Source organism: Sebastes umbrosus, chromosome 6, assembly GCF_015220745.1.
Source record: "Sebastes umbrosus isolate fSebUmb1 chromosome 6, fSebUmb1.pri, whole genome shotgun sequence".
In the NCBI taxonomy this organism is placed as follows: domain Eukaryota; kingdom Metazoa; phylum Chordata; class Actinopteri; order Perciformes; family Sebastidae; genus Sebastes; species Sebastes umbrosus.
The window spans coordinates 18,495,644-18,518,772 of NC_051274.1; the positions used below are offsets into that span (position 1 = coordinate 18,495,644).

The 23,129-nt window shown below is 43.1% G+C and overlaps 2 protein-coding genes across 3 annotated transcripts; both read right to left on the reverse strand.

Moving 5' to 3' along the window:
- Positions 1 to 1,037: 1,037 nt before the first annotated feature.
- Positions 1,038 to 15,709, reverse strand: tasorb (transcription activation suppressor b). 2 transcript variants are annotated; one of them, XM_037772385.1, is made up of 23 exons: positions 15,229 to 15,709; positions 13,746 to 13,891; positions 12,664 to 12,756; positions 12,499 to 12,571; positions 11,961 to 12,052; positions 11,731 to 11,865; positions 11,498 to 11,622; positions 11,360 to 11,391; positions 10,872 to 10,977; positions 10,542 to 10,645; positions 10,187 to 10,296; positions 9,671 to 9,743; positions 9,479 to 9,553; positions 8,436 to 9,281; positions 7,604 to 7,914; positions 7,394 to 7,496; positions 6,415 to 7,289; positions 5,357 to 5,479; positions 4,980 to 5,139; positions 4,782 to 4,890; positions 4,495 to 4,673; positions 3,076 to 3,210; positions 1,038 to 2,812 (listed from the first exon to the last, which is right to left on the reverse strand). In XM_037772385.1, exons 1-23 carry the CDS (start codon positions 15,536 to 15,538, stop codon positions 1,566 to 1,568), a joined length of 5,562 nt encoding a protein of 1,853 aa, XP_037628313.1. In that variant the 5' UTR covers positions 15,539 to 15,709; the 3' UTR covers positions 1,038 to 1,565. The 2 variants fall into 2 exon arrangements, with proteins under 2 accessions (XP_037628313.1, XP_037628312.1); XM_037772384.1 differs by having other exon boundaries at positions 1,038 to 2,815; positions 15,229 to 15,538.
- Positions 15,710 to 17,364: 1,655 nt separating this feature from the next.
- Positions 17,365 to 22,438, reverse strand: asb14b (ankyrin repeat and SOCS box containing 14b). Its single transcript, XM_037774082.1, has 10 exons — positions 22,370 to 22,438; positions 21,692 to 21,843; positions 21,554 to 21,606; positions 21,331 to 21,462; positions 20,891 to 21,049; positions 20,538 to 20,783; positions 19,512 to 19,680; positions 18,881 to 19,415; positions 18,594 to 18,747; positions 17,365 to 18,486 (listed from the first exon to the last, which is right to left on the reverse strand). The coding sequence occupies exons 2-10, from the start codon at positions 21,814 to 21,816 to the stop codon at positions 18,308 to 18,310; spliced, it is 1,752 nt and encodes a 583-aa protein (XP_037630010.1). The 5' UTR covers positions 21,817 to 21,843; positions 22,370 to 22,438; the 3' UTR covers positions 17,365 to 18,307.
- Positions 22,439 to 23,129: the final 691 nt, after the last annotated feature.

The window sequence follows — 23,129 nt, forward strand, 5'->3', positions numbered from 1 at the left end:
GCCAATGGCACTCAGCATGGAGTCTCAGAAGGCTTTTAAGTGCTGCATTTCCTCCAAACTACTCTCCACACACCCTTACCCTGCTGTAGGAAATAGATTGCTACTGCAGTGCCCTGTGCCTTCTGTCATGGTCAGAAAATGATGTTTTCCATAGTATTAAAAGGCTTTTTAATACATCAGTTTTATGAGCACCAACACACGCTTTCTCATAGATATCTGACCCGTTGATTCATAGTAGAATATTTTAATTTCATAATTTTACTTTTTTTATTACACTTTATTTTAGTCTACTGCTATTTAGGGCTGTAAGAAAATATCGATATGCAGGTACATGAGTATCACAATATTATGTTGTGCGATACTGTATTGATTCTCCAAAATACTGTATACATGTTTTATTAACTTCTTAAAAATCACAACCGCTATTCTGTCTTTTGGAGGTTCCGTTTTAAAGCTAGAGTGAAGTTACCGGCAACATATAAAATTAGAAAACCTAAGTAACCTAAGAAACTATTGGTACCAACCATGTCATACTAGCTTGTCGCAAATGAGGATAAATAACGCTCCAAACTTGCACTAATTTTTGGCGAGGAAAAACTGGCATGGTGATTTTGACCTCTGACCTCAAGATATGTGAATGAAAATGGGTTCTATGGGTACCCACAAGTCTCCCCTTTACAGACATGCCCACTTTATGATAATCACATGCAGTTTGGAGAAAAAACATGTAGTTTTTTGCATGCAGTATACATTTGTTGTTTTTGCCTATTCTAAAATAGTGTATTTCTGGTGTGTTTAGTTTTTGTAAAATTAAATATAGAATAAAAAAAAACCTCAATGTCGCCTTTCTTACAGTATCACAATATGTTGAGTCATTACCCCAGTATCATGATACGTATCGTATCGCCAGATTCTTGCCAATACACAGCCCTCCTATAGCTTTTAGAGGTTAAATTATCCACCTTCATAATGCACATCAATATTGTAGGTAGCTGAATAAAGTATGGAGAGTTTGAGTGAAAGGACAGTAAGACAGCTGTGATTTATATTTTTAATAGTTTGCTTGACACTGTCATCAAACTGGTCACACAAACAAGATTTGAAATGTTTCATTTTAATAGAATTTAGGACAACCAAATATGTAAAAGAAAAAAAGAAAACCAACAGCAAAAGTGAAATTGAATTCACTAGTTTTTTTTTTTTCCTTAAAAAAATATCAGCCTTTCCCCCTTGTTCACAAACCGTTTCAAAAACCTGGACAAACAGAAATAACATGATAAATTCCGAGAAGCTGGAAGGCCGTTATCATTTGGTGGCAAATATAAATATAGTGGTTTGAACAGGGTCTCAAATAGCTCACATGGAAAGAGTGTACATACAGTTTACACGACAGTAGGACACTCGGCACTGCCTGTATCAATTTTTATTAATGTAGAAAAAACCAGGATCCTTATTTACTGATTCAAATCATTTGTGTTTATGACAAGGAAATATTTACATTCAGCCAGCTCTAATAGTCTCTGGAGTATGGTGTTTGTGTCGCCCCTTTCCGTCATGTTGATTGTCTATTCAGGAGCATAATTGTGAGTGTATGTGTAGTCCGAGTAGTAATCCTGTGCCCCACCCCTGCCTGCTGCTGGGTAACCCCAAGAGCAGGGTGCACCTCCATTCCCGTCCCCCCGATCGTGTCCTCGTCCTGGCCGAGGCCAAAGTCCTCCTGGTGGAGCTCCTCTCCCTCGATAGCTCCCTAAAGAACCAAGACCCATACCACCCCGCATAGGCCCATGATCCATCTGTCCAGGGATGCCACCTATACTACCATAGCCCACACCACACATTGGATGTGGAGGCAGCTTAGGTCTGACTATTGAGCCCCCCCTGGTGGCCACTGTGGGAATGCCCACAGGAGCTCCAAGGTTGTTAGCGCAATTCACCGGAGTCCTGCCCCCCTGACTACCAGGGGTGCTGCCTCCGAGGGATTCCCCACTGAGGTCCACTGGGCCAGATGTGCCCACACACTGGCTGCTAACAGTCTGACAAGTGCTGGTCCCCGCTGTCCCCCATAGACCTTCCCCAGGTCCACTCAGTGTCCTGTCATGTTGTGTGAGGGTCCCGCAAGCATTTTGAGGAATGCCAGCCATGTAACCTGGCTGGACTGAGTCATTATGGTCTGTGTAAGGGAGGGAGGTGGTGAGCGGAGAGTTCCCAGCAGCCCCGGCTCCTCCAGGGTCCGAGCCGTACGTGTGGCCCAGCATCATGAGGTGAGGCGGAGGGGGAGGTTTGACCTCCATGGGGAGGGAAGCCAGGTTGGCTAGAGGTCCTGCTGAGGCCATGACGGGTGCGGTTGGGATTGTGGCAGAGGCGATGGCTGGGACTGCGGGGCGGTATTCCTGTTCCTGGGTGCCGCTGCAGGGTGAGGCGGGATAGGCCGGGGAGGCGGCGTAGCTAGAGGAGCCGGTGTAGGATGACCACGAGGCTGAAGGGCACAGGAAGCTCTGGTGGGGATTCACAGGAAAACCTCCCGGTGACATGCCGCCAATGTCTGAATTGCCTATTCCCATCTGGTTGGTGGCTTTGAACTGAGAGATGGCCGTTTTGAGAGCACTGTAGTCAGAGAGCGTCGGGGTTCTCTCGGGGGTGGCCTGCTGCTCCGGAAGCGGAGGACGAAACTCCTCCATCTCCGGTGGGGGCGGCTGCGGAGGCTTCCTCTTCTCAACTGCCTGGTTCTGCTCCGAGGCATCCGACATGGAGTTTGGCTCACCGTCATCAGAGTCTAATGACATGTCCTCCTCTTCCACACACTCATCATTCACTACTGGGAGAGCAGGAGAAGGGCAGAGAGGGAGAGAGAAATGGAAAAGTGGAAAGGAAGATAGCATCAAAAACAAATGGGTAACAGATGCATTAGCAGCACCAAATGCGTTTTAAAAACTCTGCTGGGTAGTACAGACATATTTAACTGGAGAGATAACTGTACAGAACAGAAAGGCAATTTAGCAAAGCAATTACACTACAGCAAAATGATGTGAAATCCCGAGTGTTTTGGTGTTTGGTCCTGCTGTTGACGCTACCCACCTGTAGAGGGCGGTGTTGGAAGCTCATTGTGATTGATGGAGCCAATCAGACTGTGGAAACCGCTCATAACGTCATCAATGCTGCCTATCACTATCCCATTCCTGGAGTACTGAAGGAACATCTCAAATGGCCTCTCTGTAAAACACATGCAGAATTCAGTGAGCATTTTAAAATGAGTCAAAGACAGTGGACAAAACAAAATACATTTATATCATTCAAACAATGTATATGATTTAAAGCAGTAGTTCCAAACCTTTCTCCTTTAGGGACCCCTTTCTATCACTGAGTAAACTGACGACCCCTGAGTAACATATTTTAAGGATATTTCATATTATAAGATCAATGCATAACAGTAACAATACAGAACAACAGATAAACGCAATAAGTGTTGTTGTACAAGCAATTTGGTTGAATTTTGAGCAGATTATTTCCTGAGAATATTACATCAGAGATGAGTTTTCCTGTTATTTTTAGGGACTTTTAATACAATTCTCTGCATTGTGTATTTTTTTTTTTTAATTTTAACAATCATCCATACTATACATTCTACTATATCGGCTTCTTTTTGGACAAATTCAGTGTTTCCTTCTCCATGACACTTGGCCATTGTTCTATTAGTTCTTTTGTTGTTTTAACTGCGTATTTTTCTAATGCAGGACGAAGCTGTTTAGCAGAGAGGGAAGGCTCTGTGAATATAGCTTGTGTTCAGGTCTTCACCGTGACCTTATCCTCTTTATATCTTAAATACAAATACAAACTTTAAAAATAACAATTTCATTTAGTTTAGTTTAGAAATTAGCCGTTGGACAGTTTGGGGCCGTTGGTGAGTGTCTGTCCGCCTAATTTTTGCAGTCTGCCCCTGTTGGAGGTTTTTCAGCTGATTCGGCATGTTGAATCGGTGGCGGGGCCAGTTGGTGAGATAAATCACTCCGATTGCTGTTCAGCTTAAACGAATCAGTGCACGAGGAGAGAAACGGAAGTGAGGAAAGCCAACTAGTGAGTGAGATTGGTGTAAATATGGTCGGCTAACGGCGCTTTGTTACATGTACATATCATAACAACAGATTGTATATTTGCAGTCCTCGGTCTTCCGGTTTCCTTTTTTGAATGACGAATACAGACTACCGCGACCTGCTTGTATGGAGAGTTATTTCCTCTCACGCAGGCGCAGAAGGTACACAGCAACTGGCCATCGGCTGTAGTCTTTGCGATGTGTGTGTGTGCGGCCTTGGTCGTCGCTAGTTCTCTTATGTCGGGTTGGTGTGCAGCTTTACACCCCTTAAAATCAAGAAGGCCCCACGACCCTCTGTGAAGCTTTGGCGACACCTAGTGGGTGTCGCAACCCCTAGGTTGGAGTTTTATGCTCGTGTCAGAAGACTGATGAAAAGATGTAGGTTAAGGTGATGAGAATGAAGTTACCTGTGAGGAAGATAAGGTGCCGCTGCTGTGTGTGCTGAGCTTGGAGCTTGATCAGACATTCCAGGTCTGGAGCCTGACGTGCCTGGGTGTCACACTCGTGATAAGGGAGGAACTCCACAAGGTGCTTCTTCTGATAGGCTGTGAGAAGATTCAGCAGCCCCATGGCATTGGCATTTAACCTTTAGGAGAAAGTAGATCCATACAGTGTTGAGATATTTAGTCACAGCTCAAAGTCTGGCTAAAGCTGCTAAAGATCATTTTTGGTAAGCTCTTTCTCAGATACTGACCTCCCCAGTTCTTTAAGCTTCTTCTGGGACTTGCAGTGCACCTTCCACTGCCAGGGGTGCTCAGGGGTGCTCTGCTCCTCCAGGAACTTCAGCAGCCCCTGCAAACGATCTGGACAAAACAACACAACCTCTTGAAGTATCGTCCAACTGACATTTCCATGAACTCGCGCAGCTCCAACAAATAGAAGTCAAACTTACCCTGTGTGATAAGGTCGGGGTTGAGGACAAACTCATCAGAGACCATGAAGCCTCCGGACACAAACAGCTCGTTATAAGTGTGGTTCTTGACGTCGTCCAGAGTGTCCACTCCAGCGAAGCTCACTGAAGGCAACTTCTTTAAAGACACCAGAGCCGGGATCTGCAGGGTGAAAAGATGAGCTTTTTTACAAAAGGACAATTGAATACAATCTGCATACCACCCTGTCAATTCAAATAATTAAACTCAGCAGCCAGATAAAAAAAAAGCATTGCTCTCTGCAGCAGATGTATAAATTCAATTAGGATGCTATTATTTCTGTTTGATCCGTGTCTGGTGCCATGAGACCCTGACCGAGATGAAGAGGGGGTGACCGTACCTTGTGCACGTGCGCAGCGATGTCCTCGTTCTGAATGATGATGAGGAGCTTATCTAAACTGCCGCTGTTTTCCAGAAACGTCTGCGGGCTGCACTCGCTGTTGCCGAGACTCTTCAAGTACCCCTTTGTGACAGACAGGAGGGGACACGTAACTGTTAGAGACAGGCAGATGAATATGTCCTTCTCTCTTACACTTACAAATACTGACTGACTGACAGATGCAGAAAGAGCCGAGCAGCACCGAGACGTGGAACACATAGTGACAAAGAGGAGCGAGTGTAGCCTTTCACATCACCACTGTCGATCTATCTGGACTATCTGAAGGTTCACTTGAGTATGCCCGGTGCTATTTACTACTGCTCCGTGGCTCCAATAAACAAAAGTGATCGAAATTAAGTCTACAGATGAGGAATAGGAAAGGAAATGGATGTGCAACTACGTAAAATCCAAATAACAACTAGAGCTGCAGCGATTAATAGAGTAATTGAACAGTCAAAATTCTCTGATACCAGCTTCTTAAATGTGAATATTTTCTGGTTTCTTTACTCCTGTATATGTTTGAGTTGTGGACAAAACAAGCCATTCGAGGACGTCATCTTGAGCTTTGGGAAACACATTTTTCACCATTTTATAGACCAAACAACTAATTGATTAATTGAGAAAATAATCAACAGATTAATCGATAATGAAAATAATCGTAAGTTGCAGCCCTAATAATAACACTTTGAAATAGTCTTGAAACAATTTGATTAAATGATTCACAGAAAATTATTAGACAGGAGATTTTGATAATACAGTTATAGTTGAGGTACTTCATCAAATAAAATCCTCAGTTCTCGCGTTTGTTTTTAGATGTACACTGAAAGTATTTGGGTTTTGAGTGGATAAAACAAGAAAGTTGAAGACATTGGAGGATTATGGTAACGTGAGGGTCATTCTTCTCTATTTTCTGACATTTTATTGACCACAAGATTGATTGTACAAACCTACCCACAGATTAATGAATTAAAATAGTTACTGCTCTACTTTCAGAACCACATTGAGACCTCGTGTCGTACCTTGATCTCCTTGCAGACGGTGCTCTCCTCCCCCTCGTCCCCGGAGTAGATGTAGAATTTGACTGTATTCTTGGTGACGTCCTTAAAGATCTCAACCAGGCTGCTGAAAACCTCGGGCTTCAGCTGACCGATGAGGCTGCCAGCCAGCAGGCCGGACCCACTCCCAGAAGCGGGGCCTTGGTTTTTGGACCTGCGCTCTGGAGAGTCTGGTGTGACTTGAGAGGGCGAATAGATCTCTCCCCCCAGCTCTGCTGACGAGCCTTCTGTTTTAGACCTCGTGGATTTGACGGTGCCCATTTTACCACTCTGAGAGGAGGTGGTGCTCTTCGACAGGGAGGGGTCTGCTTTAGTTTTGGAAGTCTGTGCGGGGGTCGGGGGTGGTGTTGTAAGATTAGATGTTGTCACTGGGGGAGGTGGAGAAGTGACCTTGGTGGGAGCAGGTGGGGCTGGGATCAACTTGTCCATCTTCTCACACAGTGCTTTGACATGCCCCTGAATGGGGACGGGGGAGACGTAGGGCACGACGAAGTCCGAGAAGCAGCTGTTGGGCAGCCAGCAGTGGCGCGGGAGCAACCGCGGGGATAGCTGCGAAGAATAGCAGATGTGATGAGTCTGCATGATGTTTTTAATGTCAGAGGTGAGACTGCGAATTTCCTGGTTGAGTATGGTGTCCAGGCTGATGGAGGGCCTGAAGGGAACTTCCTCTACGACCGCTAACGTGGGTGGTGCAGCCGCCTTTTTTACTTCCACGGCTGCGGGCGTCTTCGGCTCCTGGTAGCTGTCCGCCACCGTCAGAGCCTCCGGCGCCGGCGCCAGCTCAGGCTCAGGCTCGGTCTCTGGTTCTAGTTCTGGCTCAGGAAAAGGCTGTGCTTTGTCTGGAAGAAAGAAGATAGGAAACGTGTCACAGTGATGCCTTGTGAACCGGATATAAATGTGCTCACAAGGGAGAGGTCTGTGTGTACGGACTGCTTTGAGGTACCTTCATTGGCGGGGTTAACCCAGGTTGGGTTGTCTGAGGTGTGAGCTTGCTCTGCTGGGGAGCCTGCGCTGAATGGACTACCAGGGCTACAGTCCATGTCCTCCTAAACAGAGAAAACACCAGTAGTTATTTTCAGATCTACAAACACGTTTAACTCAAGATAAAATAATCCTAAAATAACCACCTTAGAATCAGCTGTTCATATCTCACCTCTGTGTAGTTTGTTTGAGATGCGGGCTCGTTTTGTTTCTTAAGATCCGGTTCAGGGAAGGCCGGTTCCCCGCTTCCTGAACCCGTCGACGGTTCACCGTGGTTCGACTGTGCAGACATCGAACCCTGAGCCACGGCTTTGGTGAGCGTAGACAGGAGGATCTTGAGAAGGCGCTGGGTCTCGTTGACTGCTGAGGCGTTGGTGTTGCCGTGAGCCCTCAGGTCCGTGTCATAGATGCCCATGCTTTCCATCACTGCTGTCAGATTGTCGCTCTGTCCACCCTCCTCTCCGATCTCATCTGCTTGGGCTCCTAGCAGGAGAAACGCAATTAATTAGAGGCTTTTGCTAAATTTGGTATATTAGTCTACATGAATATCCTCTAATAACTAAAGCTTTTTGGGAAGAAGGATATGCATCATTGCAAATTTGCCAACTTTGAAAAGACTGACTGAAACTACCTTGATTGCAGAGAGCTTTTTTCAGGTTCTAGTCACTTAACTCTCTACAACTGTACTAACAGTTGATGCACTGGCACACAAGAATATGAACAGCTATCTGGATTAGCAACAAAAATACATGCATCTGAAATCATTAGATTTAAAAACGTAAACAATCACAAAGGGAATTTCATTTGTAAGCCACTAACCTGGCTGCTTAATATAGTGCCAATTGGCAGCAATGTTTCTTTTTCATTTGCAATGCAATTACCGAGAACTAATCAGACTGTGTTGTTAAACTAATATAATATTCATTATTATTTCAGAGGCAGGTAGGTGGAAATTATTGTAAAAAAAACCTCAAATTAAATTACACAATTTAAACCTTCCTCACCTCTGCTGGGTTCCCCGTTGCTAAGCGGATCCGTGCGTTGGTGTTTGTTCATGCCCCCGCTCTCGTCTCCCTCAAACTTCCTCTTCAGACTGTTGGCGTCCCAAGCCCCGTCCTCTCCCCTTTCCTTCCCAGGATCCTTCACTAGTGCTTTCTTATGAAGTTGGATCAGCTTAAGCAACTGTTTCATCTTGTCTTTATCGTACTCGTTCTGGGAAAGCCGCAGCCTCTGAGGGGGCTGCGACTGGGCCTCGACGTGGGACTTGTGCTGCGACTGGGCGCCGTTAGAATGGGCCACTCCTTGCCTCCGCCTGCTGCTGTCTGAGGGCGGCTTCTCCTGTGCTGGCCTCTCTGGAGGTGGCCTCTCCTTGGGCAGCCTCTCTGCGGGTCTCTCTGCCCTGTCCGAGCCCCTGTCCGAGCCGCCCCAGTCAGACACGGGGCTGTATTCGACTGGGGCTGGAGCAGGTGTGGGTATGGGTACGGGGTTCCGTATTCTTTCAATGATGTCCTTCGTCTTGCTCAGAGGTAAAATATAGTTGGCGGGGTTGTGGACGTAAGAATGCAGAACAGCATCCATGTTACATTTAGGTCTGTGCACCAGGAGCGGGTTGGTCCTCTCGTCCACGTTATATTTGTAGTCGGGCAGAATGAACGGCCGCACCGTGCCTGAATCCATGCGATTTAGGTAATCGGTGGCCTGGCGCTCCACCCCTAAGCTCAGGTCCTTGCCTGGGTTGGGGCGCAACTTGAACATTGCGTAGTGCAGAGCAGGGACGATGGGGTCCATGGAAGACAGGATAGCAGGCTGGGGCTCCGTGGTCAGCGGCTCTGGCTCGAACAGTCTGGATGCTACGACGGAGGACACACATATTAGAGTCTTATATATAACATGGAAGCCTCTCAACTCTGTTTTTGATGTGCTTTATTAAAAAGGTCGAGCATTCAGTAGGTAGATGTGAGAAAGATCTCCCTCTGTGTTTGCTGATAAAACATTACAGTTGGGAGCTTCATGCAAAATTGGATGGATAAGAGTGAACAATACTTACAATACTTGACAACCATCCTCGACTCCTGAAAGATGAATAATGCTTGCAGGTTCTTCTCAACGCGCCCCCTCCGCTCTAGAAAACAAACAGAAACCTTTTTTTAAAAGCTGAACCCTCACCGAAGGCAACAAGTAGGTGTTCAACTGACACAAACAGAGAAATTGTGAGAGGAGAGTAAAAGCTTTTTGGCACCTTTGGACTCAACCATCTGCGCTGAGGAGAGCAGGAAGAGAAAGCCCCGGTCAAACAGGGACTTCACCAGCACCTGAATAAGGAGAGTAGGCACTGCAGTCAGAAGCACCAGGGTTTCTCATTATCAAATAATGTGAGCGATCATAATACCAGCTGCTGGACAGGTTTGTGTGTACAATCTTTCTTTTTTTAAAAAGCTGCATGACAGTTTGACAGCTGTTTTCCCTACACCATTGTCTTGTTAAATAGGAAAAGGAGCTGTTTCAAATGATTATGCTAATATGCTTTATTTCTCAATTCTTGTCCTTCTTTGTGTGCTTTCTCAGATTTTGAAGCAAGAAGGATCCAAAGAAAAAAGCTTTTCGTTTGAACTGGACAGCCTGAATCTCTGAATTTAATTCGGCACCAAGTTGATTTTGTTGACAAACTGTGATTCAGTGAACTGATTCTGTACCTTTTTGGGATATTTTCAAGCATGAAAGAACATGGTAGGTTAACAGCCACAGGCTGACTCACCATCCTGTCCCTCTCCAGTTTGTGGACCAGCGATGCCAAGCTGCCGCTGGTTGGTTTGCCTTTCCCATCCGCCACCTCAAACAGGCTGCAGGACATCCCACTTTTCATCACTGCGGACAAAGGAAAGCAAGTCGGAATACAAAGCAGACCCATAACTAATAAAACACACTAATCTATGTAGTAGTTATTTTTCTGTGTGCTCAGTTTTATCTGAAATAATGCAAACACTTTGTTTAAAATCATATCAATGGATTAAGTACCTGTTTCTATAATACACTATGCAGCGTATGCATTTAGAACAGCTTTATAAATTGAATTGAAGTATGAGGTATACACATGTGAGGTCTGGACTGACCTTCCCGTGACGCGCTGTACGTATCCCAAGAAAAGAGCACAGAGGGAATCTTTCGCTTCACCTGGTCCAGCTGCATGCCTCTACTCATCTCCAGCTTCTCAGGCCTTCAAGGAAGCACAGAGATTTATTAAAGAGCAAATTCCAGAAAATAACTATTGTGTGTATATTGCACAAAGGAATTCTAACTTCCTCCTCGAATTGAAGTTCAGCACATAAAAGTGTTTTGTGGCAAAATGTGTCTTTAATGATTAACAGTGTAAATTCTAGTAGCACTCTGGAGGTTTTTCGAGAGATTCACAGAATTATATGAGAGCCTAAAGGTTTACTCACAGTTTGAAAGGGAGGTAGGGGCGCGAGGAGGATCGTAAACAGATTGGGAATAACTCCTTGCCCTTGTTTACTAGCGGACCACTCCACACAGTGTAGTGGCTCTTCCCTGCAACGGCATCAACAGCACAGGTCAAAGGTCAGACAAGATACAAACAGAGGGCAGGGCTCATTTAATTTCATAAATGCTGGTTTGTCACTGAGATGGCACATTGATTTTTGCACCGGTTGTTGAATCTAATTTGTATCATTTTGAGGGTGCAGCACATAAAACTAACTCTTCTGTAACTGACTGGCAGAGTTCATGCCAACCAAAGTTAGATCTTGGGTAGTTAGTTAAAGCAGCTGCATACTGGCAGTAGTGTTTTCCACTCCTGGTGTGAAATGGCCTTTACACACATCCCAGTTTAAACAGATATGACACTAATACAACACAGAGGCTTATTTGTTTCATTAAATATTCATTAACTACATAATAAAAAATATTTTACCTCGACTTCCTTCAGAGGAAATAGTGTTAAACCTGTTAAGCAGAGAGAAAAAAAATACTGTTAACACACACATTACACTGTGCCAACAGCCTGAAGATATACTTGCGAAGTTTCACCATTTCCTGCAGGAATATGTACCTGTGTGAAGTCATAGGAGTCGCTGCGGCCTCCTTGCCTTTGTACTTAAAGGAAACCACAGCGTAGGGGCACACGTGCCTGGGCCGCGCCTTGATCTCATCAAACGCAAACTCGAAAAAATATTGCTAAGAGACAACAAGAAAGATACATTAACATGTGGAACTTACATTACTGTAATAACATACAATACATACTGTACAATAAGTGAAAGGAAAAAAAGAGCCCATGTTTACCTGTGTGAGCTCAAAAGCCCTGTAAGACAGCAAAGACGTAACCCTGTTGCCACTTTTGGACAAGTGACAGTCGAACTTGGGAGTAGGTTCCATAGCGTTCTTAGGTATGTTCTCATTGATGTGCTTTATTCGGCCCTGAAAGACAAAACATGCTGGTGTGAGTTTAAGGTCCCACAAGAATAAGAAGTCTGTCAACATCAAGAAAATGAAAATAGAACCGGTAGCCATACCCGCATAACTTTAAAAACGATCATGTCTCCAGACGAGCCCACTTCAAAAGGGTTGATTTGTAACAGATCAGAATATTTGGAGACATAAACACCTACAATGACCAAAAATAAACTGAATTAGAGGAAAAGCAACAGAATTATACTCCATCAAAAATGTATTTGAGTGTCATATTTACACTCTACAAAGCAAACCATAAGAATCCTGTCAATTACTTGTTGATATTTTGAGAAAAAGACCAAAATTTCAATCCTTGAGTGGGTTGTGTGAACCAGCATTTAAGTGCTATATTGTTGCATATATCAGAGCCATTCCCAGCTGTTGATATGGTTGATATGGCACTTAACAGCTATCTACAGTTGGAAGTTTATCAGGTCAAAATGTTAAGCAAACCCTCGGATGCAAATCAATCAGTTTCAAAATGAAATCCATCAACAGAGGACACTTATCAGGCTGGCAACCCTCAAAACAATATCATGAGATCAGCTACAAGAATACAGTCTCCTTTCAAGGAGACATGCCAGACACTAACTAACTTACCCACTGATGGATTTCCTAGTGTTGTAATCCTGGAGTGTGCAACCGACAGACCCTTCTCACAGATCCACTGGAGCTGAACATACAAGATAACATACAAAGCTCAGAATCATGTAAGTAAAAAATGCTTTATATCATGCTTTATAACTTGTCCATCATCAATAATACCTTAGATTTGTCTGGAAAAAGGAAGCAGTACGACTCAGTCAGTTCTTGTTCCGTCCGAGACTCTTGCTTCATCTCTCTCCGTTTCTCGATGAACTGGCACAAAAAAAGGGAGCAGACAGCAAATGAAATGCAGCCGTCTGAACATGCATGTGCTTACGTACACGGCTCTGGTAGAATGTGTAACTTGGGAGATCACATTTTATTACAGCCTGCCCCTCAGCAGGTGCTCTGCCCTGCCACGTGAGAAGGCGGCGCTGACGATAACCGTGATATTTGAAAATGGAATATTGATACCATGTTAATAAACTTAGCCTGTGGAGATACTTGTTTTATTTTATTACCATGAAACAGAGTAAATCATGTTTTAATGTGTGAACGAGCTTTTTTTTTTTTTTTTTTTTGACGCCTTATTTTCAAACTTGGGATTTTATTTTTTCTGGTCATAGATGTGTTCACTGACATGCTGGAGTAAAACATGTGCAATCCTTTCTGTAGCCATAAACAGCACCAAACAGACCAACACTCAAGGATGCCTTCAACACTAAGGACTATTTAACAACAGCTTAACCAGCACAAACATGCGAAGATTCAGTCTGTCTCTCTGCGTGTCACTAATTGTTTGATTTTGTACATTTTCCTCACAGTGCTTCGTGTACAGTTTATTTATTATTTCTGTATTATCTGTCAGAAACGATGGATCTTAAATCAACAGTTATGGTTACAGACTCTCTCTCCACCTGCCTACAATCAAACTTGCCAAAAAGAAAGACACAATATGCACAATAAACAAAGTTAAAGCTGAATTTGACTGACAGCATTATTTAATTTCTATATCGCGATAATATCGTTATTGTGAATCCTTTTTGCCACGATAATTGTGTAGTGAAAATCCTAGCCGCGTGAGCTACAACAGCATTTTTGGAATCACAGCAATGCTGAGTCGTTTTAACAGCTTAGCTGTGAAGACAGCTTCGCTATATTTGGTTTCACCTACAAAAAGGTTCCATCAATAAAAAGAGAGCAACTGAAATCATGCTCCTGTTGACATTGTTCGGCTCTGGCGCAGGAAGACCGTGACCAACCTCCTTCTCCAGCAGCTCATTGTGAATGAGCCTGGCCTTGCAGTAGGAGAAGGTTCCTCGCGATGACGAGTCGAGGTAAAACGAGGAGACAATCTTCACAAGGTCCTCAAACTCCCGGCTGTCGGGGGGCAGAAACTGGTACAAGCCTGCACACAGAGAGGTGAATCAGTGGATTAGCATCTGCGGCATCGACCTGTGTGCATGAGCAGAGGAGGATCAGTACAAAAAAAGTAGCAGAGCATACCAAAACTTTTAAACCACAGGAGACAGCAACAAGCAAGAGTCACATGCTCCCATATATAAGACATTAGGTGCAGGAGGAAGTGATGTGCTTGCCAGACAAGAACTCTTTGTGTGTGTTTAGTACAGCTCAGTGAGGATGCAATGAGCCAGAAGCATCCTCACTGAATGTATTTCTCATGTGCTAAAGCAAGCTCATCACAACAAGTTTACTGAAGTGTCCTTTAAACAAAAGAGTTGAACATTGATCAACAACAGTAACTACTGTAGGTATCCCTTACACCAACAAACTGTACCAAGCTTTGCATCTGTCTGTGCTTACATAAGGTTTAATATGTCAATCCAAACACATGCAAATAAGGGAAACCACCACACTATCTGACTACTGGATGGAGCATCATAAGCTGAGGGGTAACAAGTAGTAAAACATCTCTCGTGAGGCAAAAAGGATGCAGACTGGAGACAGGACAATGGAGTACACACACACACACAGCCAAGTCTGTCTCACAGTTGTCCAATGTGTGCATTACATATGCAACCAGATGCTGCAACCAGAAAAAGTGAAGTCCAGCTTTGCATATACAAATAACTGATGTAGGACACAGCCAGGTTTGTGACAACCACTTTGCTACTTCCTTTTTGGAGACATGATGGTGCCAGGTGTTGTTGTATTGTATTCTGAGGAGTATTGAGGTGAGGTGTAGAAGGGATGCTCTGATATATAGCAGCAGGGGGTGATGGGCAGCCTTACTTTAGATTCATCAGTCCTGTTATTGTGGGAACATTTTTAAATAGATGGGGTGGGGTGGATAAATTCATGCCCTTCACTGAGGTCACCCACATGTTTGTCAGGTGATGCCTGCAACACATGCATGACACCAGCAGCAGTACTCCTCCATCAGACTATATATGGTCCATGAAAAAGGTGACAAACAAAGGTGGGCTTTCAAAAACAAGCAGTCCTCAAAAATGTTGCGTTCAGGGGCGCCTTCACTGGATCGTACGTTCTGGTTACTAGGATACCTTGGTTGGGCTAGCAACGCTATGTCTGCTTAAACAAGTACATTTAACAACACTAAGCTTCACTAGTATGATCATATAAAGCTTAAAATGTAAGTGGATATATAGTTAAACCAGGGAGAACAGCTGGGTTAGGTAGGTAGCTAGCAAAAGGCTAGCAACATGCAGCATTATGAAAGACAGAGACAGGCTCTGTTGAAAAATAGCAGCGATATGGCACCACCTTTTATCTTCCTCGGGATTTGGAAATTTCTCCGTGGCAGCTCGTCGCTCTGTGGTCGGTGTCCCGGTAAGGACGAGCTGCTGAAGCTCCGGGTGTCTGCCTGCGAGCTCCTCCGCCGCTCTCGGGCTTCTTGTTCGGGCATTACACCGTCTCCACATCCAGGCTGATCGCCATTTTGGTTGGCCGAGGAGGAGGTGGCGGTTGGGTTCTTCTTCGGGGGTTCGCCTCCACCTCCCTCCGGCTGCAGATCGTCCGTCTCGGTGCATTCAGAGTCCCTGAGTCTGCCCGCCGCGGTGGGGTTCAGGGCCATCGTTCAGAGGGAGCACCGTGTTTCTGGTTATTAACCGGTGGCGATGTAGCTCTTAACGATTACAGCGCCGCTTCTCACTCACACACACACACACACACTCTCCTCCTCACCCTGCCTCCGCCATTGTGAAAATGACGTACACGTTCTTCTCCAACCACTGCAAAACGCTGCCGTCACTATGTTTACATACGAGGACATCCGCGCCACCCTGCGGCGGGTGCAGGTACCGCGAGAGTTGATGATGGAGTGATGGATGGATGGATGAGTGAACATGGTGATGGGAAATAAGAATAACATGTGAAATCCTGACTATAATAACTAATAACTACATTTTTAATATGTTATTTTTGCATAATGGATTGTGTAATTGTCTGAAATATATTAATTATTTATTTTTTTAAATATTTTTATGAGAGCTTCAAGTTCTTTTAACATGATCATATATATTTCTATTCTGGGGGTATCGTTTCTATGCAGAGGTTAGTTTAGTTTATTTATTGACTACACTGAGGGCGTTTTATATTTTAATAATTTATTTATTTATTGTGTTGAGTTGAATGTGCTACTTATTTTGTACTGTAATTACCTTGTGCCTTTTCTACCTTTTTTCTTTTCTTAAAGCTGACTCAGTGTAAACTAATCAGAATTCCAATGTACGTAGGTGCAAATGGCAAATAAAACTCTTGAATCTTAAATCTTGAATCACTATTTTCCCACGTGCCTATACCCTCTCGCGTGGATTAATGCACAGGTTGGCCTATAGGCTGCAGCCTATAGGGCCCCCATGTTTGCCATGGCCCCAGATTGGCCAGATTATTTTTAATTATTTAAAGGTCCCATATTGTAAAAAGTGAGATTTTCATGTATTTTATATTATAAAGCAGGTTTAAGTGATATATAAATACTGTTAAACTATGAAAACGCTCAATATACGGAGAAATAAATACAACCCGTATTCAGAAATTGTGCGTTTGAAACAAGCCGTCAGGATTTCTGTCCACTTGTGATGTCACAAATATACAATATTTAGACCATAACATGGTTTTAAATGTACACATTGTAAATGTGTCCCAGTTTATTTCCTGTTGCAGTGTATGTGAATAACATCAGCTGACAGGAAGTAAACATGGACCCAAACTGTTGCCTAGCAACGCAATTCCGTTGAAATGCATTTAAATGGAGCATTTCAGACAGAGGGTAAATAGGTATATTCAGGCCGACAGTATGAGGAAAATAAAGTTTTTTGTTTTTTTTTACATTACAGCATGTAAACATGTTCTAGTAGAAACACAAAATACAAGTATGAACATGAAAATGAGCACAATATGGGACCTTTAAATGTACTAATGTACTTATGGGCCCTATTGGCCCATAAGAAACATTAAAAAATTAGGCAGCTGATTGGGTAGATGTTGGCTGACCTTATGAACCTGGCACCATGATGTGACCAGGTTCATAAGGTAAATTTGGTTTTCAAATAATACATCACTACTGGACAGAATAGCGGTAAATATGATCACGGAGCACAAAGACGAAAAGCTGAAAGAACACCATGACCACGATAGAAAATCCCTAAAATGATTAGATATTTCAAGGTTTAGATTTAAAGCTGTCTCAACATGTATATGTGTCCTTTACACATGGCACTAAATTACTTTTTTCTGTTCACGTTAAAGTGTGATGAGTAAGGGTGGGGGGCCCGTACAAAGAGTAGCCTATAGGGGCCCCTGACCACCTTAATCCACCACTGCCTACCGCACACACTGAGATGGCTAGATGACAACTAATGTTAAACACTCACTGTAAAAACTACAGAACAAATCCCACTCTTGCAATACTTCATTACACCACCAGGTGATGACAAAGAGGCACAGATTCCTCCATTCGTCCATCTCACAAGAAAGACTAAAGAATCGTGCAATTTTAAATATTTTTGATTACGTCATAAACGTTTTAATTGCATACAGGTTTTATGCTTTCATGCCTCTCCTTTGAAATTTTCTGTATTCACATGATAACATCGAATACTCTAATTACAATAAGACTCTGGGTGTGAAATAATAGCCTAACAATTAGGCTATAATAATCAGTGGTGGACTCACCAGCTGCATGTGGTGGGGCACCAGCGCACAGACAGTTTTCTAGCATGTAGGGCAGCCTTTATGGCACTGCATCATGTTTCCTCAATTTTAAGGCCACCCTTTATGGCACTGCATCATGTTTTCTCTCATGGAAGGCCACCCTAAAGTGCACTGCATCATGTTTTCTCTACTGTAAGGGCACCCTAGAAGGCACTTTATCAAGTTTTCTTCATTTAAGGCCACCCTAGAGGGCACTGCAACATTCTTTCTCTATGGGAGGGCTTTTTTTTAATTTTCTCCATTTAAGGGCACCCTAGAGGGCACTGCATCATGTTTTATCTACCATAGGGCCCTTAGAGGCATCCAAGAGGGCACTTTTGCAGTGTTTTTTTCAAACAGGGGGCACCAAGGGATGCGGACGTCTCCAGTGCCCGTTCCCTGAATTCACCAGTGATAATAATAATGGGCTATACATTATTTGCATTTTTCTTTTTCTCAAAATGTTGCTATAACAAAGAGGCACATTTACATGGCATGTTACTGTAGCTTTTTAAAATAAAGAACTCAAAAGTGCATACAGTTTTGTATAAATAGCCTAATATTGCAAAACACAAAGTACATAAAACATGTAGGCTACTGTCTTTGTCCCTCTATCACAGTGGCATCTGTGACAACTGTGAATGTGTTTTCACTGTGGGTTAACCAAGCTGCCTCTGCTGTAGACATCAAACTCCTTGTAGCGTAGATAATCTTTCAGCCTGGGAGGAAGAGGAAGGAAGTTGATGAAAACTGGGGCTCTCATGCGCAGGCGAATGAGATGAGCCCTTATCCGTAACCGACACAGATGCTTCAGGCTCCGTGTATTTCCTGAGTGTACATAAAGTCAGTTAAGTCAATGAATGCACATAATGTCATCAGTACACTTATGCTGACAGGCAGAAAATAAATCAATTGCTGCCTGGATCAGTTCTCACGTTGAATGTGACAGATCTCCGGCCACTGGTTCTGCTCCTCTAATGTCTCCTTAAGTTTGGTGCAGAAGGAGACGTGGTCGGTGTAGTCGAGCATGATGCGCACCACCTGAGCAGATAAGTGCTTAAGCCAGGACACTGTTATCACCTCACAGAACTAGAAGGAGACAAACAAAGACACACTTATCAGTCAAAGCAAAAACCTTGAAAGAAAGTGTTACTCCACCGGAGTTCATTCATATCTCTTCAATTATTTACAGCAGTTTTCTCTCAGACAAGCTTCGCCTCACCACCATGTCTTTGATGATGGAGGTCGTCCAAGCAGCGTAGTCATGGGAACTATCGCCATACGGACAGTCAAAGCAACGCTTCACATCGTACCCGTGGTTCAGGATCATTCTCAGCATGACCTCGTCTTTCAAGGCATACTGCAGTGCTGAAGGGAAGTGAGTGGTGTTGACGCGGGAGTAGTAGTTTACATTTGCCCCAAACTTCAGCAATGTGTTGATGAGTTCATAGTTGCCCTGTCTAAGAGCCACCTGCAAACAGTTGATAGGATCCTGGTTCACCATTGCCCCAGCATCTAACAGCAAGCGGGTGCACTGAAGGTCATTGTTGGACACAGCGAAAAAGAGGGCAGACCTGCGCTCATCGTCATAGTTGTGGCGCACCCTGGGGTGCAGCATGAAGTTTGGATCATGGTCAGCTTTGAGCAGCATCTCCACACATTGGGCATGTCCGCCAGCGGCTGCAGAATGGAGAGGACTCATCCCACTTTCCTTTACAGCGTCGAGCTTGGTGACTGGGATGAGGTGCTCCAGTGCCCTGTCAAAGAGGAGTCCTCATTTAAAAGCACAACAGTGGTTCAATCTCTATCTGAAAAGTGGGAAAGCTAGATGTTATAACATAGATATTCCTCACAGTATGTGTCCATGGTAGGCCACACGGTGAATTGGCAGGTGCCCACTGTAAAGAGGTATGTTGGGATCTGCCCCATGGTCCAGCAGCAAGGAGATTACGTCAGGGTTTCCTGACGCTGCTGCATCAAACAGGATAGTGCCTGACTCCGATTCACACCACACATGGGCTCCTACAAAATCAGAATATACATAGGCAATTTTCAGACCTGGAACAGTATGGAAAGATCATGGATCTATTACTGAATGGGCCGACTGGGCACAGGCCCAAGGGCCCAACAGGTTAGGGGCTCCTGGGCCAGAGCCTCTGTTAGAGGTTACTGCTAACATTTCTTGTTGGGAATTCCCAAAGAAATGCAAAACTTCCAAAAAGTGACGCAAAACTACCGAAAGGAGACACAAAAAATACCAAAAAGAGATGCAGAACTAGCAAAAAGAGATGCAAAATTACCAAAAAGATGCAAAAATTACCAAAAAGAGATGCTAAACTAGCAAAAACAGATGCAAAACTACCAAGATGAGATGCAAAACTACCAAGAAGAGATGGAAAACTACCAAAAACAGATGCAAGACTACCAAAAAGAGTTATAAAACTACCAAAAAGAGATGCAAAACTACCAAAAACAGACGCAAGACTACCAAAAAGACGCAAAACGACCAAAAAGAGATGCAAAACTACTAAAAAGAGATGCTAAACTACCAAAAAGAGATGCAAAAACTACCCAAAAAAATGAAAAATGACCAAAACGACGCAAAAAGGAGATGCAAAAACTACCAAAAAGACGCAAAACAACCAAAAAGAGATGCTAAAATACCAAATAGATGAAAATCTACCCCCCAGAAATGCAAAATTACCAAAGAGAAATCGACTACAAGGAGACGCAAAACAATTACAACGATGCCAAATGACCAAAGCTCTTTACATGTCTGTAATTTTTATCCTATTGCACCAAAAATTGTCAGATCAACTTAATAAGTAATGGAACCCAGCTGGTCTACATTGGAGGTTAAATCACCTTATCTAATATACCTTTTTCTATGAGGACTTCCACCACGTTCAGATGTCCATTCTGTGCAGCCAGAGCTAGGGGAGTTTTCTGTTTGATGTCACAAGCATTTGGGTTGGCACCAGATTGCAGGAGCAAATAGACAAAGTTCTCCAGGCCTAAAAAAGCTGACTCGTGTAGAGCTGTCCTGTTCAGTGGTCCTGTTTGGTCTACTTTGGCACTGTAGCGAAGCAATAGTGTGGCCAAGTCGTACTGGTCATTCATAATAGCTGAGCAGTAGAGAGAGAGAGAAGATTTAAACATTGTAGCAACATTATAGCAAATCTTTTTGTGTGTCTATAAAAAGAGGTGCATTTTGCATTCAGGTGTCAGATACCTGCCACTAATGGAGAATCCTGCTCATCATTCTGGAGATCCGGGCTACAACCGTTCTGTAACAGGAATGTGGCGTTGTCTCTGAGTCCATGAACCACAGCCAGAAACAGGGGCGTCTCACCCTTTAGAGTGCGACACTGGGCTGCACCTGGGGGTGATGCTGGAACACAAAACAATTCATCAACATGGCAGAATTTAAAAAGAGTCACAGATTACAGTCATACAAATTTGATTGGTTTTAAAGCTATTATACAGTGGAAATTATAAACAAAAACAAAAACAAAACATTAATTTAAAAAAGAATAAAATATAAAATAATAATAAAAAATAAAATAAAAATACAAAAATTATTACTAATAATGATAACAATAAATACCTTCCCCCCCCCCATCTCCCCACACACACACAAATAAATAAATAAAAATAATAACCTCACTGTACCTGAGAAGATAATCTCTAGTATCCTTTTATTCTCGTGCGCTGCAGCCTCATGCAGCGGGATCCATCCTCGCTCGTCTACTCTGGACAGAGACTCTGGTTGCACTGCCAGTCTGTTCAGTGTATCTTCATCACCTAAACATGAGGACAGACAGTATACATTGTATCAGAACTTCTGGCAAGATTAAATAATAATCTGCATCAGTTTGGACAGGTTAAAGTTTACCCTCCTTGATTGCTTGGAAGATCTCATCAGGGTCTTCACTGGCTTTCAGATCACTATATGGAGAGAAATTTAAATGATCAACAATAAATACACAATGTAGAGAGAAAGATTGAATGCCTGGTGGTTAGAGAGATTAACCTTGGGTTCAATCCTTTGAGCTTTCTATATTCAATCAGACTTTGTTCAATTATATATTGGGTTGCCTCATCTTCATCCAAATCGTCCTCCGACTGATAAAAGTCATCTTCTGTCTCTGTGGTCATCTGTTAGTCCAGATAGGGTCAGTTGCTCTGGGGAGACACAGCCATAAGGTAAATCTGGCAGCCCTGAATACTAACAGGGAAAAGTGAACTACAGCACAGTGCAGTTTAGCATAGAATAGTTGCTGTGAGTCTTGTTCCTGTTGTTGAATTATATGTCAAAATGAGTTTAGTGACTCTAAAATTCATCCAAGGTTTTGAATCTAATGATTCCTATGAGCAGTCCTTATAGCTCATTGCCCAATAGCTGTTAACTTTACAGCCCATGTGAGAGCAGATCTCCTGCAGAAAGTTTACAGTATTTCTCTCTCAGTGTGGCCAAAACAAATGCATGGAGATTCCTACTATACAAATGATTACTGTGAGCATTTCTTAAATATTAATCTTAAGAGGAAATATCATAACAAGACATTTTACAGTACTATTAAATGACCTGGAATTTCAACAACGTAACATAGAACATCAACATTACAAATCATAAAGTTCAACAGGTTGTCTATACAACAAACTCCACACTAAGCAGTCTAGTTTTTCTCTAGAGGCATTATGTGTTTACCTTCAGTCAAATGGTTGTGCGCCTTCGGTGGTTTTTACAACAGTACAGCCAGTAGGCTCCTCAGTATACACACACATGCTGCAGCTATTTATATCTGTCCCACTATAAATATCAGATCACGGGGTCGCCACAGCCAGCACCTAGCTTTGACCCACTGAGCACCGCCACAACTGCCACCATTCAGCTCATACTCTATGCACATTCACTCATAATAACACAGAGGCCTTTATTAAAGAAACACAACAGAGTGGCTGTAACACCTACCATTAAAATAGGATAAAGAGTTTTGGATTTACTGTAGTTCTAGATTAATAAAATTCTAGCTTTTCATTCAAGTGTGCATTTGTGTAATTCGTTGTGCACATCTTGAATACTGTTGCTGAGATTGCCCTTATTTACATAATAGTTGTATTTATAACTTTCCATATGGCGTATATCAAGTTCAGTTTTTTTTCACTTTTTATTAAGTGATCATTCATAGCAAAGGTATTTTTTACTCATATTGTTGCTGTACTATTTTGTGTGGTAGAACACAGCAAAGTCTGTTTGTCACAAGCAGGTGACAAACAGAGGCAAACATGAACAAAGGCCCTGACAGGCAGGAAAGAGCCTGAATGTAAAGAATGTTTATATAGAAGAAGCAGCAGCCGGCAAGCAAGATCATCAAGTTTAACATTTCCCAGTCACTAGTTTTCCTGGTTCTCATTACAAGCCATCTGTTTTTAATTTTAGAAAGCTTTTTTTTTTTTTTTTACATTTG